The sequence below is a fragment of the Pan troglodytes genome, chromosome X, assembly GCF_028858775.2.
Source record: "Pan troglodytes isolate AG18354 chromosome X, NHGRI_mPanTro3-v2.0_pri, whole genome shotgun sequence".
NCBI lineage: Eukaryota > Metazoa > Chordata > Mammalia > Primates > Hominidae > Pan > Pan troglodytes.
This window is the reverse complement of record NC_072421.2, coordinates 25,058,948-25,083,089: the sequence shown is the minus strand read 5'-3', so window position 1 is coordinate 25,083,089 and position 24,142 is coordinate 25,058,948. Positions and strand designations below refer to the sequence as shown.

Here is a 24,142-nt window from a genome sequence, read left to right as displayed (position 1 = left end):
CTCACTGCAACCTCTGCCTCCCGCGTTTAGGCAATTCTCCTGCAGCCTCCCAAGTACCTGGGATTACAGGTGCCCACCACCACGCCTGGCTAATTTTCATATTTTTAGTAGAGACAGGGTTTCACCATGTTGCCCAGGCTGGTCTCGAACTCCTGGCCTCAGGTGATCCGCCCGCCTTGGCCTCCCAAAGTGCTGGGATTACAGGCGTCAGCCACCATGCCCGGCCAACAGATGTATTTAAAAGTTGTTCTTTAAAGCATTGTTTATAGTAGCATGAAAACTACAAACCAGTCTAAAATCCAGTGATAGAAGATCAAATTGCATGAACTATCTGAAGATGGACTATTAACATGAATATTATGAAACTATTAATAATGGTGTAGATCTATAATGTTGACACTTGTTATGTTTGTAAAAATATTTTACGCATATAAATATATGCATGCCTAGGGAAAAGCATGGAAGAAAGGAAAATAGTAGTAGTGGTTGTCCCCTGGTAGTAGAAATTTGGGGTGACTTTCTTTTTACTTATCTCAATAGTCTTATTTTTCTGAAATATTTGATGAAATATTTGACGAAATATTTCTTTAACAAATACATATGTACAATGACAATAAAGATGCAAAACTCTGAAATTAGGCCATCGTCATTCACAAAAAATTTTATAATAGACAATTTGTCCTTTATGTAATACTCGTTGCAATGTATTTGTAAGTTAAATATTACTAAAGTGAAACGATTCATTATAGTAGAGAAGTGCCTCAACTTATCTGAAGTGGGGAGACTTACCTCAATGGCTCAATGCTCAGAATTCTCCTCCAATCTTCCGGGCTCTTCTAAACTCTATCATAAATGATCAACAAGCTTGTCCTCTAAGCTACTTTTGCTTTACTAAAATGATTTCCCTGCTGGTGATCCCATACAACCTCTTGGTAAACAGAAAAGGCTGCTACCATGATACTCGCTCACCTTTCACTCCTTCCTTCACCAAGAACATCAGCCTTCTCAAATGCCAACTATCGTAACTAACCACATGAACCTAGGCAAGCTACAAAACTCACGGAGTGAGAGCTCAGCTATTATTGCGATGGTCAAGCACACACTGGATTCAGCACTGACAGTTTGCAAAGCAGGCTCGTGACCATAAATCACATCGGATAACCTGTTCCAGAAACTGAGACGGGACTCCGGGAAAAACACAGCAGAAATTTAACATCGTGTATAGTCGTCTCTCAGTATCCGCAGGGGACTGGTTCCAGGATCCCCGCAGATACCCAAATCCTCAGATGCTCAAGTCCCTTATCTAAAATAGTGCATACAGCCTACTCACATCCTCTCGGATACTTTAAATCATCTCTAGACTAGTTATAATACCTGATACAATGTAAATGCTATGTAAACAGTTGATAGACTGTATTTTAAAATTTTGTATTATTTCTTATTGTTGCACTGTTATTTTTTATTGCTTTTTTTTTTCCTGAATATCTTTTCGATCTGTGGCTGGTTGAATCCAAGGATGTGGAAACTGCCAGTACAAAGGACCAACTATACTTCTACAAATCTGTTCTAAAATTTGGAGCTACAGTGGTCAGCCCTAGGTTTTAGGATTTCTGCCAAACGGTTACCAGCTAATGACTTTTGAGAAAACAAAGCTCCTGGATTGAATTCATTTAATAATCGCTTAAATGACAGCAGTGGCTTATATCAAGGAAAACGCTACATCTGGGGCTCTAACCCAATGCTTCCCTGCCTTCCACACTTCACAGATCCATCAGACAAAACACCCAACAAAGTATAAAATAGGTGAGGGCTTTTGTTTTTCCTTTGAATTTTAGTTTACAACTAGACTAGAACTAGCTACTCATGGCTCAGACGTAAACATAACTTATAGGTCCAGCTTTGCTATGAACGGTCACAATCTTGGGCAAGTCACTTCACATCTCTGAACTCAGTTTCCTTATCTGTGGATTGAGAGGACTGGGTTAAATACCTCCTAAGGTTGCTTGTATAACATGGTGTTTCCCTAGTTCTTCTTATGGAACATCTATTAAGTCAGGTGTTCAGTCTCATAACTATGTGGACTAGTTTATACTTAGAAATTTCTCAGCACAACAGGCCTACCATATGCATCCACTTACATATACATGAAACAGGAAGAAATTAATGTGAAAGGGATATTTAATTTCTCTTGGAGGGGAAAACATACTCACAGCTAGAGTTAGTGTTCCTGGGATAAATAAAAATGAAAAACAGAAATATCTCATCAGCATGATAATTTGCCAGTCTGTGCATAAAGGAAGCAATAGAATTCAGGTTGCTATATAAAAAAACATACTTTTATGCCTCTCCAAAATAAAACCACTACAGTTTTTGAGCTCAAATGTAATATCCTATTGAAATTTTTTTTTAATTGTAAAGGATTGAGTAGATAAATTCATGTATATAAAAAGGCCACTGCATTCTTAAAACTACCACTAGATGGAACATTTACTGCGACTGCCCAGTTCACCTTGGGTAAAGGTATTAAGTATTAGATCATAAAAGCAAAACTGAAAGTGTCATTATTACTTTTGTATTGTGTTACATTCTTAGCTCGAATTTAAAAAAAAACTCAATGTTGAGTCACTACTCATTAAGAAAATGAACGCTTTTGTCCACATTCATACTCCTTGAGTCTTAATGACTTGAATTACATTTACCAAAATCTTTCTTACCTAGATATTTTTACTTTCAGCTAAGTGGTACCATACTTACTTATCCAAGACCTGTGGATCCTCAGGGCTCTTATTTTCATATTCTAAAAGTTCAAGAAAACTCTGCATATACCTAAAAGGAAAAAAAAAAAGAAAAAGAAGAGTTACTATGTTAGTTGCCTGCCCAGCATCCACCCCTCCTCTCCCTCTTCCTAAGAACACTCCAAAATTTCACTCAGGTCTCCATCCCATCCGCATCCCCCATGTGGCTTAAGTGCATCAGGGAAGCCAGTGCCTCCAAAGATCCTGGGTGGTCCCATTTTTCTCTGGGCAATTCTATTTCTTTTGTCACTAATTATTCATTAGCCCAATAGTTTAGGTCTAAGCCTATCACTGTGTGCATTCCCCTGAACACAGGGAATGGCTCAGGAATGGACATACTGTCTCAATTCAGGCCAGTAAAATGACAGAAAAGACTCGCTAGAGGACTTTGGCAGAGAAATCAACCTGCTCTGCTTTTGTGCAGTGCTGTGTGGATTGGAAGCCTGGAACTGCTGCAGCTTTTCTGCCACCAGGGGGGAATCCAGTCTGAAAATGAAGCCAGCACCATCGAAAGCAGGACCTCGATAGCTTCATGAATCTCTGAATCAAACCAACACCAAAAGCTCACCCTACGGCTGGACCTTCTAGTGACATGAGCCAGGTTCGGTTGCATTTTCTCTACTTACAAACAGACATATCCTAACTTATATACCAAGTCTATAGTTTGATTACCAAAAATGTACTTAATACATTTTAAGAAACACATGTGTGACACTGAAGTGCCTGTCAAGAACTTAGAAACTAGAAGTGAAGAAGGGTCCTTCTGAGTTAATTTCATCAGTACTTAATGGGGGAGAAAGAAGGCCAATTAAACCCTCAGAAACAGCTTCTGGATTAAGAATAGCTCCATATCTCAATCAGGGCCAGTATAAGAAACAGTCTGTCCAACATTAAAATCTGGAGAACACAGAAAAATGAGATCCAGAGAGGCCCATTAGTGCAGCAGCTATATCCAGCCAGGATCTGTTGGATCTGGTGGGGATTCAGATATTCCAATTAGAGATATTTGATCTCTATTTGGGGTTTTAACATGTCCTGAAAGAATTATCCCTTTATTCTAATTATTTCTAAGCTTTAATTGCCACTAATCCTATTATCTACACCTTTGGATAGAGGATGAGGACACTCTAGTAACTAAAAATGACTGTTACACATATAAATACTCCAATGAGAATGCCACTTGATTCATCAGCTTCATGTGAACTTTGGACAATGCATTTGACACTAATGAATGTTCATTGATGGACATACTTTTTAAAAGTCTCTGGGGGCTGGGCGTGTTAGCTCACGCCTGTAATCCCAGCACTTTGGGAGGCTGAGGCGAGTGGATTACTTGAGGCCAGGAGTTCGAGACCAGCCTGGCCAACATAGCGAAACCCCGTCTCTACTAAAAATACAAAAAATTAGCTGGGCGTGGTGGCACATGCCTGTAGTCCTAGCTACTCGGGAGGCTGAGGCAGGAGAATCGCTTGAACCCAGGAGGCAGAAGTTGCAGTGAGCCGAGGTTGTGCCACTGCATTCCAGCCTGGGCGACTGAGCAAGACTCCATCTCAAAAAAATAAATAAAATAAATAAATAAAAGTCTCTGGGCATATAAGGCTATGGATTAGATATTGTTAAAATCATTGGGTCAAAACGCCAAGAGGTCAAAGCCAGCCAGCCCCAGTGATGCCCTCCGCCCTGCCACATGCAAGCAAGCTAGGTAGGCATCCTGTCCTTTCCAAAGGGGACAGTTGGAGAAAGTCATAAATAGCAGGGAGCCAAAGATTATTCTGGGCCGGGTGCGGTGGCTCACACCTGTAATCCCAGCACTTTGAGAGGCCGAGGCAGAGGGATCAAAAGGTCAGGAGATCGAGACCAACCTGGCTAACACAGTGAAACCCCGTCTTTACTAAAAATACAAAAATTAGCAGGGCATGGTGGCGGGCGCCTGTAGTCCCAGCTACTTGGGAGGCTGAGGCAGGAGAATGGCATGAACCCAGGAAGCGGAGCTTGCAGTGAGCTGAGATCCCGCCACTGCACTCCAGCCTCGGCAACAGAGAGAGACTCTGTCTCAAAAAAAAAAAAAAAAAGATTATTTTGAGGTTCCCAGCCTGACAGTCAAGAGAGCAAGGAGGACACACTGTGACCAAGGGGATGGTGGTGGGGTTCACAGCCCATTATGCATAAGATTCGCTTTTAAAAGGAAAAAATGGCAGTGAAACACAAAGCATGATCCTGAAGTGGATTCCTAAATCAGGAGGAGAAACTGCAAAAAAAAAAAAAAAAAAAAAAAAAAAAAAAGATGGGGGTAGTATCAGGACAATTGGTAGTAAAGTGAGAACAAGTTCTACATATTAGAAGACACTACTGTATCAATGTTAAATTTCCCAAATTTGATGATCACATTGTGGTTTTCTGAGACCTGTTCCAATGAAATACATGCTAAAGTATTTAGGGCAAAGGGGCATGATGTAGACATCGTGTATGTGTACCATATATGGGTGTGTGTACCATATATAGACATAGATATATATATGTGTGCGCGCACGTGTGTGTGTGTGTGTGTGTGTGTATGCAGAGAGTGAGACAGAGAGAGAGAATATGAATGACAATGGTAGAACGTTGCCAAATGTTAACAATGTTAACAATTAGTGAATCTACGTGAAGGTATACTGGAATTCTTTCTACCAGTTTTACAACCCTTCTGTTAAGTAGGAAAGTATTTCAAAATAGAATGTTTAAGAAACAAGAAGGAAGAAATGGCATGCATTTGTTTGGAATGGATACGGAAAAGGAACAGTTAAAAGACAAAAACCAAACAATAGAGTTGACATAGCAATTTGTTCAAGCCTATATTTTGCCGGAATAATATAACACATTTAAGTACATTTGGTCTTTGTCCCTGCTTCCTGGACAGAGCTCCCAAAACCCTTGGAACTACCTGAATGATAGGATTGTCTTCTGCTATCCATAAGGAGCCGCCTTTGACCACACCTGAGTTTATGCTAATGTGGTGACTTAGGACGGGACCTCTAAATAGCCTCAGGATGGGGCTGGTCACCAGAAAGGCCAAGTGATTCGAGGACTGCAACTTTCAGCTCTACCCTCAACCTCTGGGGAGGGGAGAGGGCTGGAGATTGAGCTCTATCAAAACCCTTGAACGACCATCAGAGAGTCTCCAGGTTGGTGAACATATGGGGGTACTGGGAGGGTGGTGTGCCCAGAGTGGGCATGGAAGCTCCATGTGGCCCCCCATACCTTGCCCTATGCATCTCTCCCATGTGGCTGTTCCTGAATTGTACCCTTTCTAATAAACCTATAAACATAGGTGAAGTATCTTCCTGAGTTCTGTGAGCCGTTCTAGCAAATTATCAAATCTGAGAAAAGGGGCATGGAAACTCAATGTCTAGCCACTCAGTCAGAAGCACGGGTGGCCCAGGACTTTGTGTCACAAATTCAACTTCTTCAGTTAAATGACATATGCTTTAAGCATCAGAGCTATAACTGATTTAAGTTTATGTTACACTCTGTCAAAATTTTTCCTACTTTTCATGGAGCAAATGAAGCAAAGCAGGGAACTGATATTTTTCCAATCTGAGGTTCCCCTTTAAATAACTTAATTTGTTCTACAAGAAGTACTGACTTCAAGGAATGTCTTTACAAGGAAAACGAAAGGAGTAAGGTTAAGACTTGATAAAAGCAGCAAATATCCTGTCAGAAGAACTGCAATCCCACCACACACAAGAAAAACTCAGGAAAGTGTCTAGTATAACTTACAAGCATTTTCATTAAAACAACTTTAAAACGAACAGCTCTAAAAGAAAAAAAAAAAAACAAAACAAAACAACTTTTAATTGCATGGAAAACCCAGCTATCCCAAATGACTCATTCCTAGACGGGCAGTATGTGCACTTTTACAGAGAATGGTCTCGCTGCCAAATGTTCACAGCATTGTGGGAAGATCCATTTTAAGCCACATTGTTTACTTACCAACTCTGAACCAATCCCACTGAAGGGCGGTTAAGTAAATTATCCGGCAGAAGATTAACTTCTCTCATTGTGTTAGCCAGCCGCACAGGAAGTTCCTTTCGTAGAAACATATATGAAGTTTTCTCACATGCATTATCTCTCCCTATTAAGACATGAAAAATGTTCCATGATTTTATAGTCTAACAGATGGAGAAATAAAGTGCTCCCACGGTAGCACGGTTACTACTGGTTGGAAAGAGAAAATTAAATAATCCTGCAGTCTCTAGTTGAATTTTTATCCTTTGAAATAGCAAGTTCAAGAAAATAAGTTAATTAGCAGAGAAAAAGAACATTCATTACAAGAGGCAACTTTGAAAGCAGTTTTTTTTCTTAAGACAAAAACGTTCCTAGTGTTACCAGCGGCAATACAAAAGTGACCTGGGATATAATCTGAACTTGTTTTCAAATAAACACCATGGGAAAACTGCCAAGTACAAAGGTAACAGAACGTGTAAATCCACTCCCATTCATAGGGCTTTCCAGGAGGCAACGGATCCATTCATCTCACAATTATTTACCTACTGTGTGTGCCAACTGTTTCCTAAGATTTTCCTCCAGTGTGTTTCTTCAGGGACCATAGCTCTGCCCCTCTGGGAAGTAGCCACAGACCCCAGAGACCCTGTGCTTCCAGAGGAGGGGCTCTGACTGAGACACAGGGTTGGCATGTGCCAGAGAAACATGCCAGAGAAACTATCTCTTGGGTATACTCAGAGGCAGAGTGATCTACCATGCCACATCGGAGAGGGTAAGATGTGGGTTGACCATAAGGAAGGAGGTCAGTGCCTTCTGGAGGCTTCCCTGAGTTAGCTGTGCATAAAATTTACATAAACAAGACGCCATGAGAGGAAACATACCTGGCCACTTAAAAGAGGAAACCTGAGCTCTTTCCCCTGCTGTCATGTGGCAGGAAGAGTTCTAGCATCAGCCTGGCCTGCAACCCCCAGCCCTGCTGGAAACTCCATGGTGGCTGGGAGTGGAGGGCCTGATAGAAAAGGCATGAGCTTTGGAGACAGAAATGTTCTCCAGCCCCAACTCCTCCATTTGCAGGTTGTGAAACCTTTGGTAAGCTTCTTCACTTCTGAGTCTCAGCTGCCTTAATCTGTAAAATGGGGATAAAACTAGTTTGTGTAAGGACTAAATGTGATACTGTGCATGGAGGCTGACACGGAGCAAGTGTTGGACAAACACTGGTCCTTCCGGTCTCCGTGGTATTGAGGGGTCCATCCCATCTCCCTCGCCCTGCCTAGGCCTCTTTGCTGCTCCATATTCCCTGGAGGCTGCACAGAAATGGGCAACATCATGGCCAGGCCCAGAGAGAGACGAGCAGAGCCATTTAACAATTTTCTCTTCCAAACTCTCCTTATTCTTCTGTACGTCATGAAGGCAGCAAGTCAGAGATTCAGAAGTGAATCCAATTTTCTAACACTTCCAGTCATATTCTGGTTTATTCATTTGCTCTCCCTACCAAATAAAATTTGAAAAAAAGAACCTAATCTAGAAAGTAATCTGCAGAACCTTTCTTCCCCACTCATCCCTGACCCCCTTCTCCATTCTCAAAAAAGTTACAATAAAAGATGAAAGTCTGAAATAATCCATCCCTCATTTCCCTCATCCTAAGTGAGTATATTGAAGGCCTTTGGTAAATCTTTTAACTAAATGATGATTCACTTTTCTCCTTCATACTTTCACTGTGATAAGTACCTCAATCCCCAAATACCCACTTCAAGTAAGAGGAGAAGGGGTGTAATGCCCCCACAATGACCTTCCAACATCTATTCTATACACATTCATTTGGCCTTAGGCAATTAACATTTTAAATGACTCTGGTCATTTTTTTTTTTTTTTTTGACGGAGTGTTGCTCTGTCACCCAGGCTGGAGTGCAATGGCATGATCTCGACTCACTGCAACCTCCGCCTCCTGGGTTCAAGTGATTCTCCTGCCTCGGCCTCCCAAGTAGCTGGGACTACAGGCACCCACCACCACGCCTGGCTAATTTTTCGTATTTTTAGTAGAGACGGGGTTTCACTGTGTTAGCCAGGATGGTCTCCATCTCCTGACTCGTGATCCACCCGCCTCGGCCTCCCAAAGTGCTGGGATTACAGGCGTGAGCCACCGCACCCAGCCAGCTCTGGTCATTTTGCTTCAAATAATATAGAGACAGTCCTCAACTTAAAACAGTTCAACTTATGATTTTTTGATTGTTTAATCTTCTCACTTTATGATGGGTTTATCTAATTATTAAGTGCTTTTTTTGTTTTGAGACAGAATCTCACTGTCACCCAGGCTGGAGTGCAGTGGCATGATCTCCGCTTACTGCAACCTCCACCCCCCAGGTTCAAGCGGCTCTCATGCCTCAGCCTCCCGAGTAGCTGGGATTACAGGCGCCCGTCACAATGCTTGGCTAATTTTTGTGTTTTCAGTAGAGATAGGGTTTCATCATGTTGGCCAGGCTGGTCTCGAACTCCTGACCTCAAGTGATCCACCCACCTTGGCCTCCCAAAGTGCTGGCATTACAGGCATGAGCCACTGTGCCTGGCCAAGTGCATTTTTGAGTTACAATATTTTTGACTTATGATGGATTCATCAGGATGTAACCCCACTGTAAGTCAAGGAGCATCTGTATATTATTCCTAAAAGGTTCTGGATGAATATAATTTTAATTTTAAATGCAATAAAATTGCTGATATTTATCACAGTGAATCTCATTATAAAATGAATTCCCTATTATCTAAGTTAAAATAAAAGTCTAGCTTTTCACATGCCAGGAAAAATACTTTGCATCCTGGCTAAACAGAAAGGAAATTATCTTTAAATCACAAAAGAAACATTGATGTTCTCACTGTGGGATGACAAAGACTTTCTCCTTTGACCAAACTTGAAACAGGTTCTTCTGGGTTTGCTTGTTTTTGGAGACAGGGTCTCACTCTGTCACCCAGGCTGCAGTGCAGTGGTACAATCACAGTTTACTACAGCCTCAACCTCCTGGGCTCAAGTGATCCTGCCACCTCAGCCTCCCAGGTAGGTGGGACAGCTGGCTAATTTTTGTATTTTTAGTAAAGAGGGGGTTTCGCCATGTTGCCCAGGCTGGTCTCGAACTCCTGGGCTCAAGCGATCCTCCCGTCTCAGCCTCCCAAAGTGCTGGGATTACAGGCATGAGCCACCGTGCCTGGCTCTGAGTCCTCTTTCTGACTAGGCCTCGACTTTGGGTTCTATCTTGACCTGCTTAGTCCAGTCTCAGCAAAAATCCTGCTAAGTCATTTTAGTGAAAATCCCCTACCCTTGGTGTCTGATCCCCCTACCCTCGATATCTTATCATCCTGGCCTGCCTTCAACAAGAATCCCCTCCAACCTGGATTTTTCCTCTTAGTAACTTTCCACCCATTGACCCACACCCTGCTCCTTGGCTATAAATTTCCACTTGTCCTTGTTGCATTAGGAGTTCAACCTGATCTCTCCCCACTATTGCAAAACTCCCACTGTAGTGGTCCCTCTTGAATAAAGCCTTCCCTACCATCTTTAACAAGTATCAGATAATTTTTTTTCTTTTTTCTTTTTTTTTTTTTGAGACAGGGTCTCGCTCTGTCACCCAACCTCCACCTCCCGAGTTCAAGCAATTCTCCCTGCCTCAGTCTCTGGAGTAGCTGGGATTAAAGGCATCCACCACCATGCCCGGCTAATTTTTGTATTTTTACAAAGAGATAGGGTTTCACCATGTTGGCCAGGCTGGTCTTGAACTCCTGACCTCAGGTGATCCGCCCACCTCGGCCTCCCAAACTGTTGGGATTACAGGTGTGAGCCACCAACCATGTCTAGCCAGTTTTTTTTTTCTTTAAGAGGAAAAAGGAAGTTCTGGAATAGGGAAGAAGTAGAAGAATTCTGGTGTTAAACTGAAACTGGGAGTATCAGTATGAACTAATAATTTTTTCACAATTATGAGTTTTTGAGGGTAATGAAAGTATACATGTTTAAATTTCCAAGTTGGCAGCCTGTTAGGAGTCACAGGATACGAGCATGTTGTGAGCAGTGAGAGCTGGCTGGCAGGTGTGAGGTGGCCATAGTCAGCTTCTCATCTCTTCTCTAGAAGTTGCAGATCTAGATGGTTTCAGAATTTAAAGGTTTTTCAATTTTAGGAAGGTAAAAAGGAGTCTATACCATACATTGTACAATACAGAGTATTAGAGAGCCACAACATAGCTGCAGTGAAATACGTGAACATTTCCAGTAAGTAGGATAAAGACTATGGAATCGAGTCAGTTCAGGTCTGGTTTTGCTACAAAATGAGTTGTGGCAGCAAATATATGAAAAAGAAATTCAATTTTCAGAGTTTTTTGAGTTCAGGATTCAGAGAAAAGCCTATGGTCCTGCGGGGCGTTGATGACAAAGGTCAGGTGCTGAAGTTCGATTGGGGTTTGAATCTTGACTAGAGCATTCACAAGCTTCATGAGCAGGGGTAAGTTTCTTTACACTTCTAAACTTCATTGTAACCACCTATAAAAAAAGAGCAGTATCCACTTCACAGAGATTTGGTGAGGGTTAACATGTGCTTAACATTTAAACCAGAGGCAGTGGCTCACGCCCGTAATCCTAGCTACTTGGGAGGCTGAGATGGGAAGATCATGTGAGGCCAGGAGTTCAAGACCAGCCTGGGCAATGTGGCAAGACCCCCATCTCTATAAATAAAAACTTAATAAACCACAATATTTAACAGTCACATATTCTTAAAACTTAGAAGAGGGGCTAATTAAATAGCAATCACTAATGACGCTGATGATGCTCAAACAGAATAGTCTGAGGCCATGGGATACACAATCGAACTGTCAGTTACTGCTTGGTCAGCCCTGAGAACCCATTCCCTGGGCTCATCTGATGATTCTGCAATAGTTAAAACTCAACTACTAGGCATGGTCTAAGAGAACCAAATTTCAGGAAGCATTTTCTTCAAGCTTCCTTGGATTATCAGCCTGTTATAAAACTCATGTGGAAAGAAACTTTTATCTGTCTCTCTATCCCCCATAGCACATATTATAGTGCCTCGCCTATGGTAGCTTCTCAATGATTTTTTCAAATAATAGATAATGCTTTCAGAAGTTTGTTTTTTTCTTTGTTGTTGATTTTTTTTTTCTTTTTTTCTTTTTTTTTTTGAGACAGAGTCCCGCTCTGTTGCCCAGGCTGAAGTGCAGTGGTGTGATCTCGGCTCACTGCAACCTACGCCTCCTGGGTTCAAACGATTCTCCTGCCTCAGCCTCCTGAGTAGCTGGGATTACAGGTGCCCATCACCACGCCCAGCTAATTTTTGTATTTTTAGTAGAGATGAGGTTTCACCATGTTGGACTAGCTGGTCTCCAACTCCTGACCTTAAGTGACCTGCCCGCCTCAGCCTCCCAAAGTGCTGGGATGACAGGCATGAGCCACCACACTCAGTCCAGAAGTTCGTATTTTTTAAAAAGAGTAGTTGGAAAATTTCAGGTTTTGTCTCTTACATTCTACATTAGGTTTAGGGACAAATTCTTTGTACTCAGACACCTTAATTATATATCAGCTTAAATAGGAGGATAAGTCTTTTTTAGTTAATTAGTTAGCCTAAAAATAAGTATGAAATGCCTGATTTTTATAATCTTTCTGTGCTTTCTTCACGTACATTGAAAGTATCTTTCCTATGTATTAATGCCGGATACTCAGTTTAAATGAAAAGGTTCTAACAATCATTTTTTTTTAAATAATAAACTTACCAAGAAAAACATTTTGGTTCTAAATGAATGTCCTCGCCAGAGGGTTCTGTTTTGATAAGTCTTCTGGTATATTGTGTATTTTCCAGTTCTGCTTTCCAATTATTTGACTTCATTTTTTCCCTACTTACTTGGCTTCTCTACATTCCTTAATTTTGACTTTCTATTTTTATTCTGCATTTCTCAATATACTTCATCTTATTCAAATTTACCAATTAAGTTTTTCCCTGGTATCAGTTCAAAGATGACAAAGGGAGCAGGTGAGGGGGCTTGGAAAACTCTGACTTAGTGGATGCAAACAGGTCATTAGACTCAAATACACTCATGTGCATTTCTTCTGTTTTTCTCCTAAGTTTGACATCCTTTCATTCTCTTTTGTTTCTGGTTTGTTTGTTTGTTTTTGAGACACAGTCTCTCTCTGTTGCCCAGGCTGGAGTGCAGTGGCGCAATCTTGGCTCACCAAGTGGCGGCAACCTCCACCTCCTGAGTTCAAGCGATTCTCCTGCCTCAGCCTCCTGAGTAGCTGGGATTACAGGCATGCACCACCACACCCGGCTAATTTTTGTATTTTTAGTAGAGACGGGGTTTCACCACGTTGGCCAGGTTGGTCTTTAACTCCTGACCTCAGATGATCCGCCTGCCTCAGCTTCCCAAAGTTCTAGGATTACAGGCGTGAGCCACTGCGCCTGGCCTCTGTTTGTTTTTTATACTTTGTCCTTTTATTGGGAAGCTGGAGACAATTACTATATTTGCAAAAGGTATGATTTGCTTTGTCTAGAAAGGTTCCATATAGCTTCACATTCACCAAGACCTAGGGTGAATAGACACAGAAATATAAATGACTTTCAATGTAATGCAGGGAGCCTTCCCTATTGTGGGACCAGGAGGTAGCCAAGAGCGTTTAGCTAGCCACCTGAGAGCAGGAGCTCACAGACATATTTCTTTATACCTGGTTTCCATAGCGGCTGATAACCCTGGCTTCGTTTTAATCCTCTTTTTGACTAATTTACAGGCGGCAGAAAAAATAATTATTTCTTCAATTAATCAAGTCACCTGATAATAAGTGTCTTTTTTTTTTTTTTTTTGAGATGGAGTTTTGCTCTTGTTGCCCAGGCTGGAGTGCAATGGCACAATCTTGGCTCACTGCCACCTCTGCCTCCTAGGTTCAAGTGATTGATAGTAAGTACCTTTTAATTAAAGCAGAGGCTGAGGACATATTTTGTACTGTCTTCAATCAACAGAGACCATGCCTCCTAAAATGTAGAGTCTCCTCTGTCTGGATTACTTGAAGGCTTTCTTTGTCCATTGTTCAGCTTTAGCAGTTGGTGGGGGTTGGGGGGTGGTTTGGGAGTGGCAATAATGAGATAAAGAGCAATACATGGAAAAATTACCCGCAAGGCACCAAAAAACCCCAATAGAATGATCCAGCTCATTCTGATAATTTTTATTAATATCATCAACTAAATGCTTTCGATTAATATCACCAACTAAATGTCTGAGTTGGCAATGTACTTTTCCCATTAGCCATGTTTAAATTGGTAAAATATAACTGAGAACATATTATTTTAAGCTTTTTAAAAAATTTTTTCAACTTTTATTTCAGATACAGGGGGTACATGCGCAGGTTTGTTCCATGTGTATGTTGCACCTAGGCAGTGTGCACGGTACCCAATAGGTAGTTTTTCAACCCGCGCCCACTTCCCCCCCCGTCTAGTAGTTTACAGTGTCTGTTGTCCCCATGTTTATGTCCATGTGTGCAGGTGAGCTCTTCAACTTCTTTTCTCTAGTTGTAGTTATAAGATTTCAATCTGTTGAAAACACTGAATTTTAGAATAAGTCATTAATTTTTTGATTTACTAGGGTTAAACAATGATTAATTGAATAGTCCTTCAGAAGAAACAATCTGACACGTGAATGGAGACCTATCAAATGATTGTGAATGTCCTTCAAAGAATCACTTTTTTAAAAACTTAGTTTCTACTTTTAAAATGTTTGTTTTGTTTCATGAACAGTTTCTCACTGCCTTAAGAGCTTAAGAGTTTTCCTTTGTTCAAGAACATTTATTTCTGAATTTAAGAAGGATCAAAATAGGCTGCAGATTTGGAATCTGCCAAACTTGGGGCTGCCTCCACTCTAGGCCAGACCATGTTTTGGTTATTAATAACAGTGAGCCAATTATGCCTGTAATCCCAGCACTTTGGGAGGCTGAGGCAAGAGGACTGCTTGAGTCCAAGAGTTCAAGACCAGCCCAGGCAACATAGGGAGACCCAGTCTCCACAAAAAAATAAAAAATCAGCTGGGCATGGTGGTGCGTGACTATAGTTCCAGCTACTTGGGAGACTGAGGCAGGAGGATCGCTTGAGCCGGGAGGTGGAGGCTGCAGTGAGCTGTGATTGTGCCACTGCACTCCAGCCCAGGTGACAGAGTGACACCCCATTTCAAAAAAACAAAAACAAAAAGAGTGAGTCAGAACTTCAGAGACAAAGAGCCAAATACTGGGGATTTCACGCACACTTTATTCCCTATCAAATTCAGTGCCCCAAAACATCTAGATATTACATGACTTCTTTCAGTCCAAAGTCCATATTATGATACTCACAGATGCTGTGAGTCAGGAATTTAGACAGCACGCAGAAGGGATGGCTTATCTGGGCTTTAGCTGGGAAAACCCGAAGGCTGCAGGGTGACTAGATCTTGGGTCTGGAAACATCCGAGGGCCCCTTCACTCCTAAGTCTGATGCTTGGGACAGACAACTGCACAACTAGGACTGCCCATCTGAGCAGCTTGGGGTGGCCTCTTCCTGGGCTCCCTCACATCACGGCAGCTTCGGGCTAGTTGGATCCTTCCACCACTTCAGTGAAAAGACAGCAGCCGCATGGCCTTTTATGACCCAGGCTCAGAAGTCACACAGCTGGCCTAGTCTGCCACAATCAATTAGGCTAAGTAGCCAGGGCCTGCCCAGACTCCAGAAGGAAATTTCGACTCCTGCTCCTGACAGAGGGGTGCCAAGGTCACACTGTAGAAAAGTATCCTCATGGCCATCTTTGGAAAATGCGATCTTCTCTGGGATGTTAATGGGGGGTTGTAGATGATTTATTGCTAAATTATATTTTAAAGCACTCTTTTATGGCCAGTCAGATTTTGTCTCTTTCGGCGGTTAATGTCCATTTTTCTGTCTTTGTTAGTCTCTTTCTCGCTGTAGGCTTCCCTCAGACGTGTGGTGATCTTTGGTTGTTCAGTCAGGTTTGGGAAGGAAGCAGGCTAAAGACTGGGAGCCCTGTGGGGCTCTTGGCGGAGAGAGCTCCCTGAATTCCTGATTACACTGGGGCTTTTCAGTGGGCGCTAATACCACACCAGCTTCCCTGATTCTCCTGAAATAGTTCCATCAGTGTCTTTAGAGAAGAACCCCCTTTTGTCCTTTACCTTGCCGATAGGGATAACTGCCTGCTGTTAATGTTCTAGAGGTCAGAACAGAGGGTGGCCCTTCTGTCTGCAGACTTTTAGTTCATTCTCCTGTTGGCACCCAGCCAGCCTTCCTGCCACTCCTGCCCACTACTGGTCTGCTGCGTTGCTGAGGTAGGAGTCCCCTATCCCCCCACCCCGGGCTCTGCTGCACTATGCTCAGCACCCTCCTCTGCTACAGTGCCTTCTGAGAGTGTTCTAGACCTGAGAACTGTCCAATATAGGAACTGGCAGCCATTACAAGAAATTTATTTATTTATTTTTTTGTTTTACTTTTTTGAGATGGAGTCTTGCTCTGTCGCCCAGGCTGGAGTGCAGAGGCACTATCCCAGCTCACTGCAACCTCCGCCTCCCAGGTTCAAGAGATTCTCCTATTTCAGCCTCCTGAGTAGCTGGGATTACAGATGTGCACCACCGCGCCTGGCTAATTTTTGTATTTTTAGTAGACACAGGGTTTCACCATGTTGGCCAGGCTGGTCTCGAACTGCTGATCTCAGGTGATCCACCAGCCTGAGCCTCTCAAAGTGCTGGGATTACAGGTGTGAGCCATAGCGCCTGGCCCCATTAAGGGAAATTTAGATGTTCCATTTTATTTTTATATCAATGATAAATTCCCCAAGGGTAATAACTGTATCATGGTTATTAGGAGAATACCCTTAAGCTGAGGACATACATACTTAAGTATCTAGGGGTAAAGAGGCATGATGTCTGCAATTTATTCTCAAATGGTTCAGCAAAAAAGCATAAAGCATGTGTATGTGAGAGAGAGAGAGAGAGAGAGAGGAATAGGGATGGATGGAGAGGGAAAAATAAAGCAAATACGGCAAAGTAACTCATAAAAATCTTCCTATAACTAGAACTATTCTATTCTTTAAAAAAATACAAAAATCTCATACAAAATATGCCACTATATGCAGAGCTTCCTAATGGGGTCTGACACCCGTGGTACCCTTCATGTAATGATTTTTGTTCTTCTGATAGGAAAAGGGGGTACGAAGGTGATTGGGATAGAGTTCTTAATTAAGGTAGTAGTCCCTTGATCCTCTCTCTTTAGAAATCCTGTTTGTTTGCTCTTTTGAAACATATATCTGCACAGACTAGTGAGAAAACTGCTGCTCTGTATAACAAAGCCAAAGCAAGCTGTGAATGGATTTCTCTGTGGGCCCAGAAGTTGTGCCCTGTGCTTGGGCAATGCCCTCTGCCACTGCCTCAGTCACTGAGTTCTATGAGTTCTATGTCCTGTATCATGATTCCTCCAAAGATTGAAGAGTCCATTAGTACAATACCTGGTACATTGTAGGTATTCAATAAATATTTCCTGGCTGGGCATGGTGGCTGCAACACGGCGAAACCCCATCTCTACTAAAAATACAAACAAATTAGCCAGGTATGGTGGCACGTGCCTGTAGTCCCAGCTACTTGGGAGGCTGAGGCATGAAAATCGCTTGAACCTGGGAGGTGGAGGTTGCAGTGAGCCGAGATCATGCCACTGCACTCCAGCCTGGGCGACACAGTGAGACTTTGCCTCAACAACAACAAAAAATTTCCTGGCTGGGTGCGGTGGCTCACACCTGTAATCCCAGTGGTAGGCCGGGGCGGGAGGATCACTTGAGCTCAGGAGTTCGAGACCAGCCTGGGCCATACGGTGAAACCCCATCTCTACAAAAAATATACAAATTAGCCGGATGTGGCAGTGTGCACCTGTAGTCCCAGGTACTCGGAGGCTGAGAGGTGCAAGGATCGCTTGAGCCCAGGAGGTCAAGGCTGCAGGGAGCCAAGATTGCGCCACTGCACTCCAGCCTAGGTGACAGAGTGAGAGCCTGTGTCACATACACACACACACAAAAACCTCGGATCGCAACTGAAAATTAAAACACCCAGTAAGTTTAGTTACAAACTTAAGATAGCAAATAAAATTCAGGGGTTCAAGATAACATTTGCAGGTAACAGTAAATCCCTCTTACAGGCCAACTTCATTCTATATATTTGTTTAAGGGTATTCAATCCTTAAAATCATGAGAAGAGCCAAAAGGCAGGTAGGAAGACAATACAGTGGCAGTAACAGTCAATATGGTGTGTCAGGCCAGAGAGTGGAAGAGACATGATGTGTTCAGAACAGATGTCACAGATAAAGCTGTGACGAGCTAGAGCATGTGAGTAACGAGCACTATGCAGCCAAAGCCGCCATGCATCCATATCAACCTAATTCCAGAAGGGAGTTTAGAATCTAGTCCTAACGGTAAATTGGTGAGTTACAGGATGCCCTGTTGTCATGGAAGCAGGAATAGCTAATGGTTACACTGTACTCATATTTGAGGTTAACTGAGGCAAATCATTTAGTTAGCCATCACAGTGATCAAAGGGAATCCAAAGCAAGTCACTCTCAAAGCACAAAAGAGCTGAAAGTGCTATGTTTCTTGGAAAATGATCAGTTTTGTACAGCTGAGGCCTTCAGCCAATAAACTTGAAGATAATTAACATTCAAGGTTAAGAGCTCCCTACCCAGCTTTTATTCTTAGCAGAAAGCTGACTTCATCCAGGAAATGCTGTGTCACTAACTTCTCATAGTAAATTCATAACCAACATCTACCAAGCACCTACCATGTGTTATGCACTGTGCCATACGTTCTCAATCTCATCAATGCAACCATCCTATGATTAGCCACTAGCATTTCTATTTTGTAGATAAGGACACTGAAGTGTAGTGGGATTAAGTGATTTGCCCAGGCTCACACTGCTGGTAGGCATCAGAAATTAAGACTGGAGTACAAGTCTGTATATACTGCTTCTCATATTCCCAGAGATGATAATGCAGACTAACAAATAGTGGTTTTCAGAAGCAGAATTATTTCATTGTAAGTAAGTGGAGTAGGTATCAATCTGATAGTTCTGAAATAATAAAACTAGATAAGCATTAGATTATACCATTTCCTGATTGTGTAACAGAATAAATTTAGACAAAACCTCAGCATTGCTAATAGAGACTATATTTGCTATAAAGAATTGCACTGGGGACAATGGTATACTATGTTAAACTGAAAAGAGCATAGGTTTAAAAGCTCAATCTTGCTTGTAATCCCAGCACTTTGAGAGGCCAAGGTGGGCAGATTACTTGAGGTCAGGAGTTCGAGACCAGCTTGGACAACATGGTGAAACCCCATTTCTACTAAAAATACAAAAAATTAGCCAGGCGTGGTGATGGGTGCCTGTTATCCCAGATACTTGGGAGGCTAAGGCAGGAGAATCACTTGAACCTGGAGGTGGAGGTTGCAGTGAGCCAAGATCACACCATGCACTCCAGCCTGGACGACAGAGGAACACTCTGTCTCCAAAAAATAAACAAACAAACAAACAAACAAACCTCACTCTACCTGAATTTTAACCATGGCTTTGCCCCTAACTTTGCTTAGGTAAGAGACTTAAACTATCTAAGCTTTAGACTCTTCATCCAAGAAATGGAAACACTTAATGTGGACGCTGTGAGAATTACAGCTAACCACTATTGTGTTTAGCAGAGAGTGGCACACAAATGTAAGTTCCCTTGGCCTCATAAAAAGAATAATTTCTGGTTCCCTTTGGAAGAGGTGGCCAAGATGTTATACCAAAAACTAGCTGATGACTGGCATAGTCTCTTCCTTACTTGGGGCTTCTACTTTCTCATGTGTAAAATTGGGAAGATTACAGATGATCTCTGTATTAGTTTGTTCTCATGTGGCTAGAAAGAACTACCTGAGACTGAGTAATTTATGAAGGAAAGAGGTTTAATTGACTCACAGTCCACATGGCTCGGGAGGCCTCAGGAAACTTACAATCATGGCAGAGGCGAAGGGGAAGCAAGCACATCTTCACATGGTGGCAGGAGAGAGAGAAAGCGAAGGGAGAAGTGCTACACACTTTTAAACAACCAGATCTCATGAGAACTCACTCGCTATCATGAGAACAGCAAGGGGGAAATCTGCCCCCATGATCCAATCACCTCCCACCAGGCCCCACCACCAACACTGAAGACCATAACTCAACATGAGATTTGGGTGGAGACACAGAGCCAAACCACATCAGTCTCTAAGCTCAAGTTCCCACTGAATTAGTCTAAGAGGATAAGATTTTTGTTTGTCTCTCTATACAGTTATTTATCATACACTAACCTTGCCTACTAATATAAATTCTAAGAAAACTCTGGAGAGCAGTGCTAGGAGTAAACAGCCAAGGAAAAAAAGTGGAAGTCAAGAAAAAGGGGCCAGGCGCGGTGGCTCACGCCTGTAATCCCAGCACTTTGGGAGACCGAGGCGGGCAGATCACGAGGTCAGGAGATCGAGACCACGGTGAAACCCTGTCTCTACTAAAAATACAAAAAATTAGCCAGGTGCAGTGGCGGGCGCCTGCAGTCCCAGCTACTGGGGAGGCTGAGGCAGGAGAATGGCGTGAACCCGGAAGGAGGAGCTTGCAGTGAGCCGAGATCGCGCCACTCCACTCCAGCCTGGGCGACAGAGCAAGACTTTGTCAAAAAAAAAAAAAAAGAAAAAGAAAAAGAGTATGCACATTTACATTTTGTTCTTCTCTTTGTGATCTCCATCCAGAAAGCCTCCAACAACATTTTGGATAAAGGACAATTGGGTTAACACCTTACCTGTTCCCAGAAACCACCCTTATTTCAAAAACCTTTAAGGGCGAGGTAGGGACAGCAGCAAAAAGATACCACAAAATTATATGATTCATCCTTCTGGCTAGCATACGTAAATTTATGTATTTGTCCCAGCTTCTCATTTATCTATGAGCTCCTCAAAGGCAATGAATATGCCTTGGCAATTTCCCAATGCTTCTTAGTTTCCATTTCATTCCAAATCCAGAACTTTCAACTAATGCTGATGGACTCCAGAATGACTTCGGTGTTAACCTTTGGCATCTCACTCACAGACTCTATCCCCTAAAGTGGTTCATAGCTCTTGGGCAAAAATTTCACCAGCTCTAACACTGTGGTTTTAACTCTGGAAGAATATTATTACACAATCGCCTGGGTAACCCAAAAGCACCAGCACCTAGACTCCTACCCGCAGCAATTGATTTAATTGGTTTATGTAGGGAGCAGGTGTCACTCATTTCAGGCGCTCCCCAGACAATTCTCATGAGCAGCCAGGACTGAGAACCATGGACTAGCATCTAATCATAGAAAATTCAATGAGGGTAAACAAATCAAAGAACTCCTCAAGCCCAGACAATGGCTATTAAGCATCCCCAATTTTTTATTTACCCATGTACTGTTGTCTTTATTTTCACCTTTGAGTTTTATTTCAGCCTCTTGGGAAACTGATCACAAACATCTTTGTACTCTGTAAGAGACTTTTCAGTGTCAGCTCTTTTTTTCCCTTTCACTTTCAGATGATCTTAAATGGGGAAGATAAAAACTAAACAAACTCGAGAAGGAAACGGCTGTGCTTCAGGATGTGGTAATGCTTGGGAGGCGGTGACAATGCACTCGATGGTCCTTTCCTCCAGTTTGTTTTGCTCACACACTGCGCCCAATCCCTCACCTACTTTCTCTGCTATAAAGAGGTGGTAAGACGATCAGGCGGGCAGACATGTGGCTCTACTACCTATTATACGTGTGAGTCATCTTCTTACCCGCTCAGAACTTCAGTTTCCTAATTGGTAAAATGGGCATGGCTGTTGTGAGAATTAGATGATATCCTGTTTTAGTTGGTAAGTACTCAGTAAGTGCTAGTCGAATCTATTGAATCTTTTTCAGGTGCCATATAAAGTCCTTTTTTGTTTGTTTGTTTGTTTTGAGACGGAGTCCCACTCCATCGCCCAAGCTGGAGTGCAGTGGCGCGACCTCGGTTCACTGCAACCTCTGCCTCCCGGGTTCAAGCGATTCTCCTGCCTCAGCCTCCTAAGTTGCTGGGATTACAGGCATGTGCCACCGCCTGGCTAATTTTTTTTTGTATTTTATTAGAGATGGGGTTTCACCATGTTTGCCAGACTGGTCTCAAACTGCTGGTCTCAGGTGATCTGCCTGCCTCGGCCTCCCAAAGTGTTGGGATTATAGGTGTGAGTCACCGTGCCCAGCCAAGAGTCCATTTTAATTTCCTTCTCCAATAGCTTCACTGAAGTCAAGCTCAGGTCAAAGAAACAGGAATAGGAGTATGTAGGCCAGAGATAACACGGTAGAGAATATGTAAGGAGCTCTAACAAAAGAAGCAGTACCCTGGCCATGAAGGGCAATTTCTAGAGAACAGGAGACTCCCTGAGACAAGCAGCTTCCTCCCAGAAGAGTCTATTACAAATAAAGTGCTCACATGAGCACATCACATGACCAATGCAGGAATAGTAATACAGCAATAACCACTTTGCTTTCTATTTAACAGCAGAATCAGGAGGAGAAATTAACCAAAGTTATACAAAATCCACAGGCTGGTATTAAGAAATATCTGCTAGCAAGCTTAAGGAAACATTATACCCTACTAGGACAGATCCAAGAAAAGGTTCAGATAGAAGCCTGAGTGTTCTCTGGTCTATGAAAATGTAACAATTGTGGGAAAATATATGTAAGTTACAAATTTCAAAAGGCCCTACTGTTTTCTGGCCAGCAACACATGGCAAAATATTTAACTTCATGGTGTGGGAAAATGTTAGAGAGATGATAATTTCTTCCCAACAGTGAGACTATTATATACTGACCTCCATGCCCTGGTAAGAGAGAAAGCAACACTGGTACAACTCAAATGGTTAAGGAGAATCATAGATCAAGTCCAAGAATGAAAATAAAATCACAACTGTTTAGGTGACCCTTAGGGAAATAACATACCACTGAGTTAGAACCCTAAGTATTCAATTAGAAGGAATATAAATGCTGACCTGTGCAAATGTAATAGTTTACTACAATTTTTCTGCCATTCATTATGGCAAAAGGTTTAATCTCAGAGTTAAGATGAGACAATGACCAGGAACGGGGTTCTCCTTGAGGGATATGAAGGACATCCACCATGGGTCACAATCAAACCCAGCTCTCCCATGAAGGCAAGTATAGCGTAAACTAGCCTTCCTGCCATAAAAGCGAAATAGGCTAACTGAAGATACTTCAGTGCTAGTTTTTCCTTTGTTTGTTTGTTTGTGACAGAGTCTCATTCTATCACCCAGGCTGGAGTGCAGTGGCACGATCTCGGCTCACTGCAACCTCCACCTCCCAGGTTCAAACGATTCTCCTGCCTCAGCCTCCTGAGTAGCTGGGACTACAGATATTAGCCACCACTCCCAGCTGATTTTTTGTATTGTATTGTATTTTTTTTTAGTAGATATGGGGTTTCACCATGTTGGCCAGGCTGGTCTCGAACTCCTGACCTCAAGTGATTCACCCACCTTGGCCTCCCAAAGTGCTGAGATTACAGGCGTGAGCCACCATGCCCGGCCTCAATGCCAGTTTCAATGCCAAGTACATGGCAAAGATGTAAACCCTAGAACACCACGTAACCCACCCACAGTTCCCTTAGCACACTTTTGATGATATGCTATTCAAGGTGCACAATGACTAATTTATCAAGAAGAATTAGTACACAAGAAAAGCAGAATTATTTAAAATGTAAAGTAATAAATAAGGAACTGCCCTCACCAAATTTCAACATAAATTACAAAGTTAAAATGTGATATTTAGTTAAAATCAGAAAAGTTGCCATGTTGACTAGAATCCACAAATACGAACTACTCTGAGAGCTTAGCATATGATCAAAGAGAAACGGCCAAGATAAAAGAGAAACAGCCAAGTTTCAAGAGAAAAACTTGAGGTCTTAATAATTGTTGGGCAACTTGACAGCAGAACAGGGTAAAAATGAGTTAGCTACAAAGGCTCATCAGAAAATGGCAATAGATTCCAGAGAGATTTAATAACTACTTACAAACTCTGCTATAGGTGACAAATCTGACCATGATAAAAGCACCGTAAATGATATAGGTAACACTGAGCATATGAAAACTCAGACTGTGCACTAGATAAAAAGGAAACCAACATACAGTGTTAACACATGTAAATATATGGGCAAAAGCAGGAAGGGCTATCACAAAAAAACAGATGAATTACCCATATTACAGGTAATATAGCAATTCTTTCCAAATGTCTTCAGTTTTATACTTTGATAATTACTTTGCCAAAGGAAAC

The 24,142-nt window shown here is 42.3% G+C and overlaps 1 protein-coding gene across 2 annotated transcripts in view; it reads right to left on the bottom strand.

Annotated features, from left to right (window-relative positions):
* Nucleotides 1-24,142, bottom strand: part of PDK3 (pyruvate dehydrogenase kinase 3) — an 85,464-nt gene that overhangs the window by 48,787 nt on the left and 12,535 nt on the right. For both annotated transcript variants that reach the window (XR_008542053.2, XM_003317396.7), the window contains exons 2-3: nucleotides 6,768-6,909; nucleotides 2,755-2,826 (exon numbers count right to left, since the gene is read on the bottom strand). Coding sequence is in view for 1 of the 2 variants with exons in the window: in XM_003317396.7 (XP_003317444.4) it covers nucleotides 2,755-2,826; nucleotides 6,768-6,909 (214 nt within the window). In the remaining variant the exon portion in view is untranslated. The remainder of the gene's footprint in view (nucleotides 1-2,754; nucleotides 2,827-6,767; nucleotides 6,910-24,142) is intronic.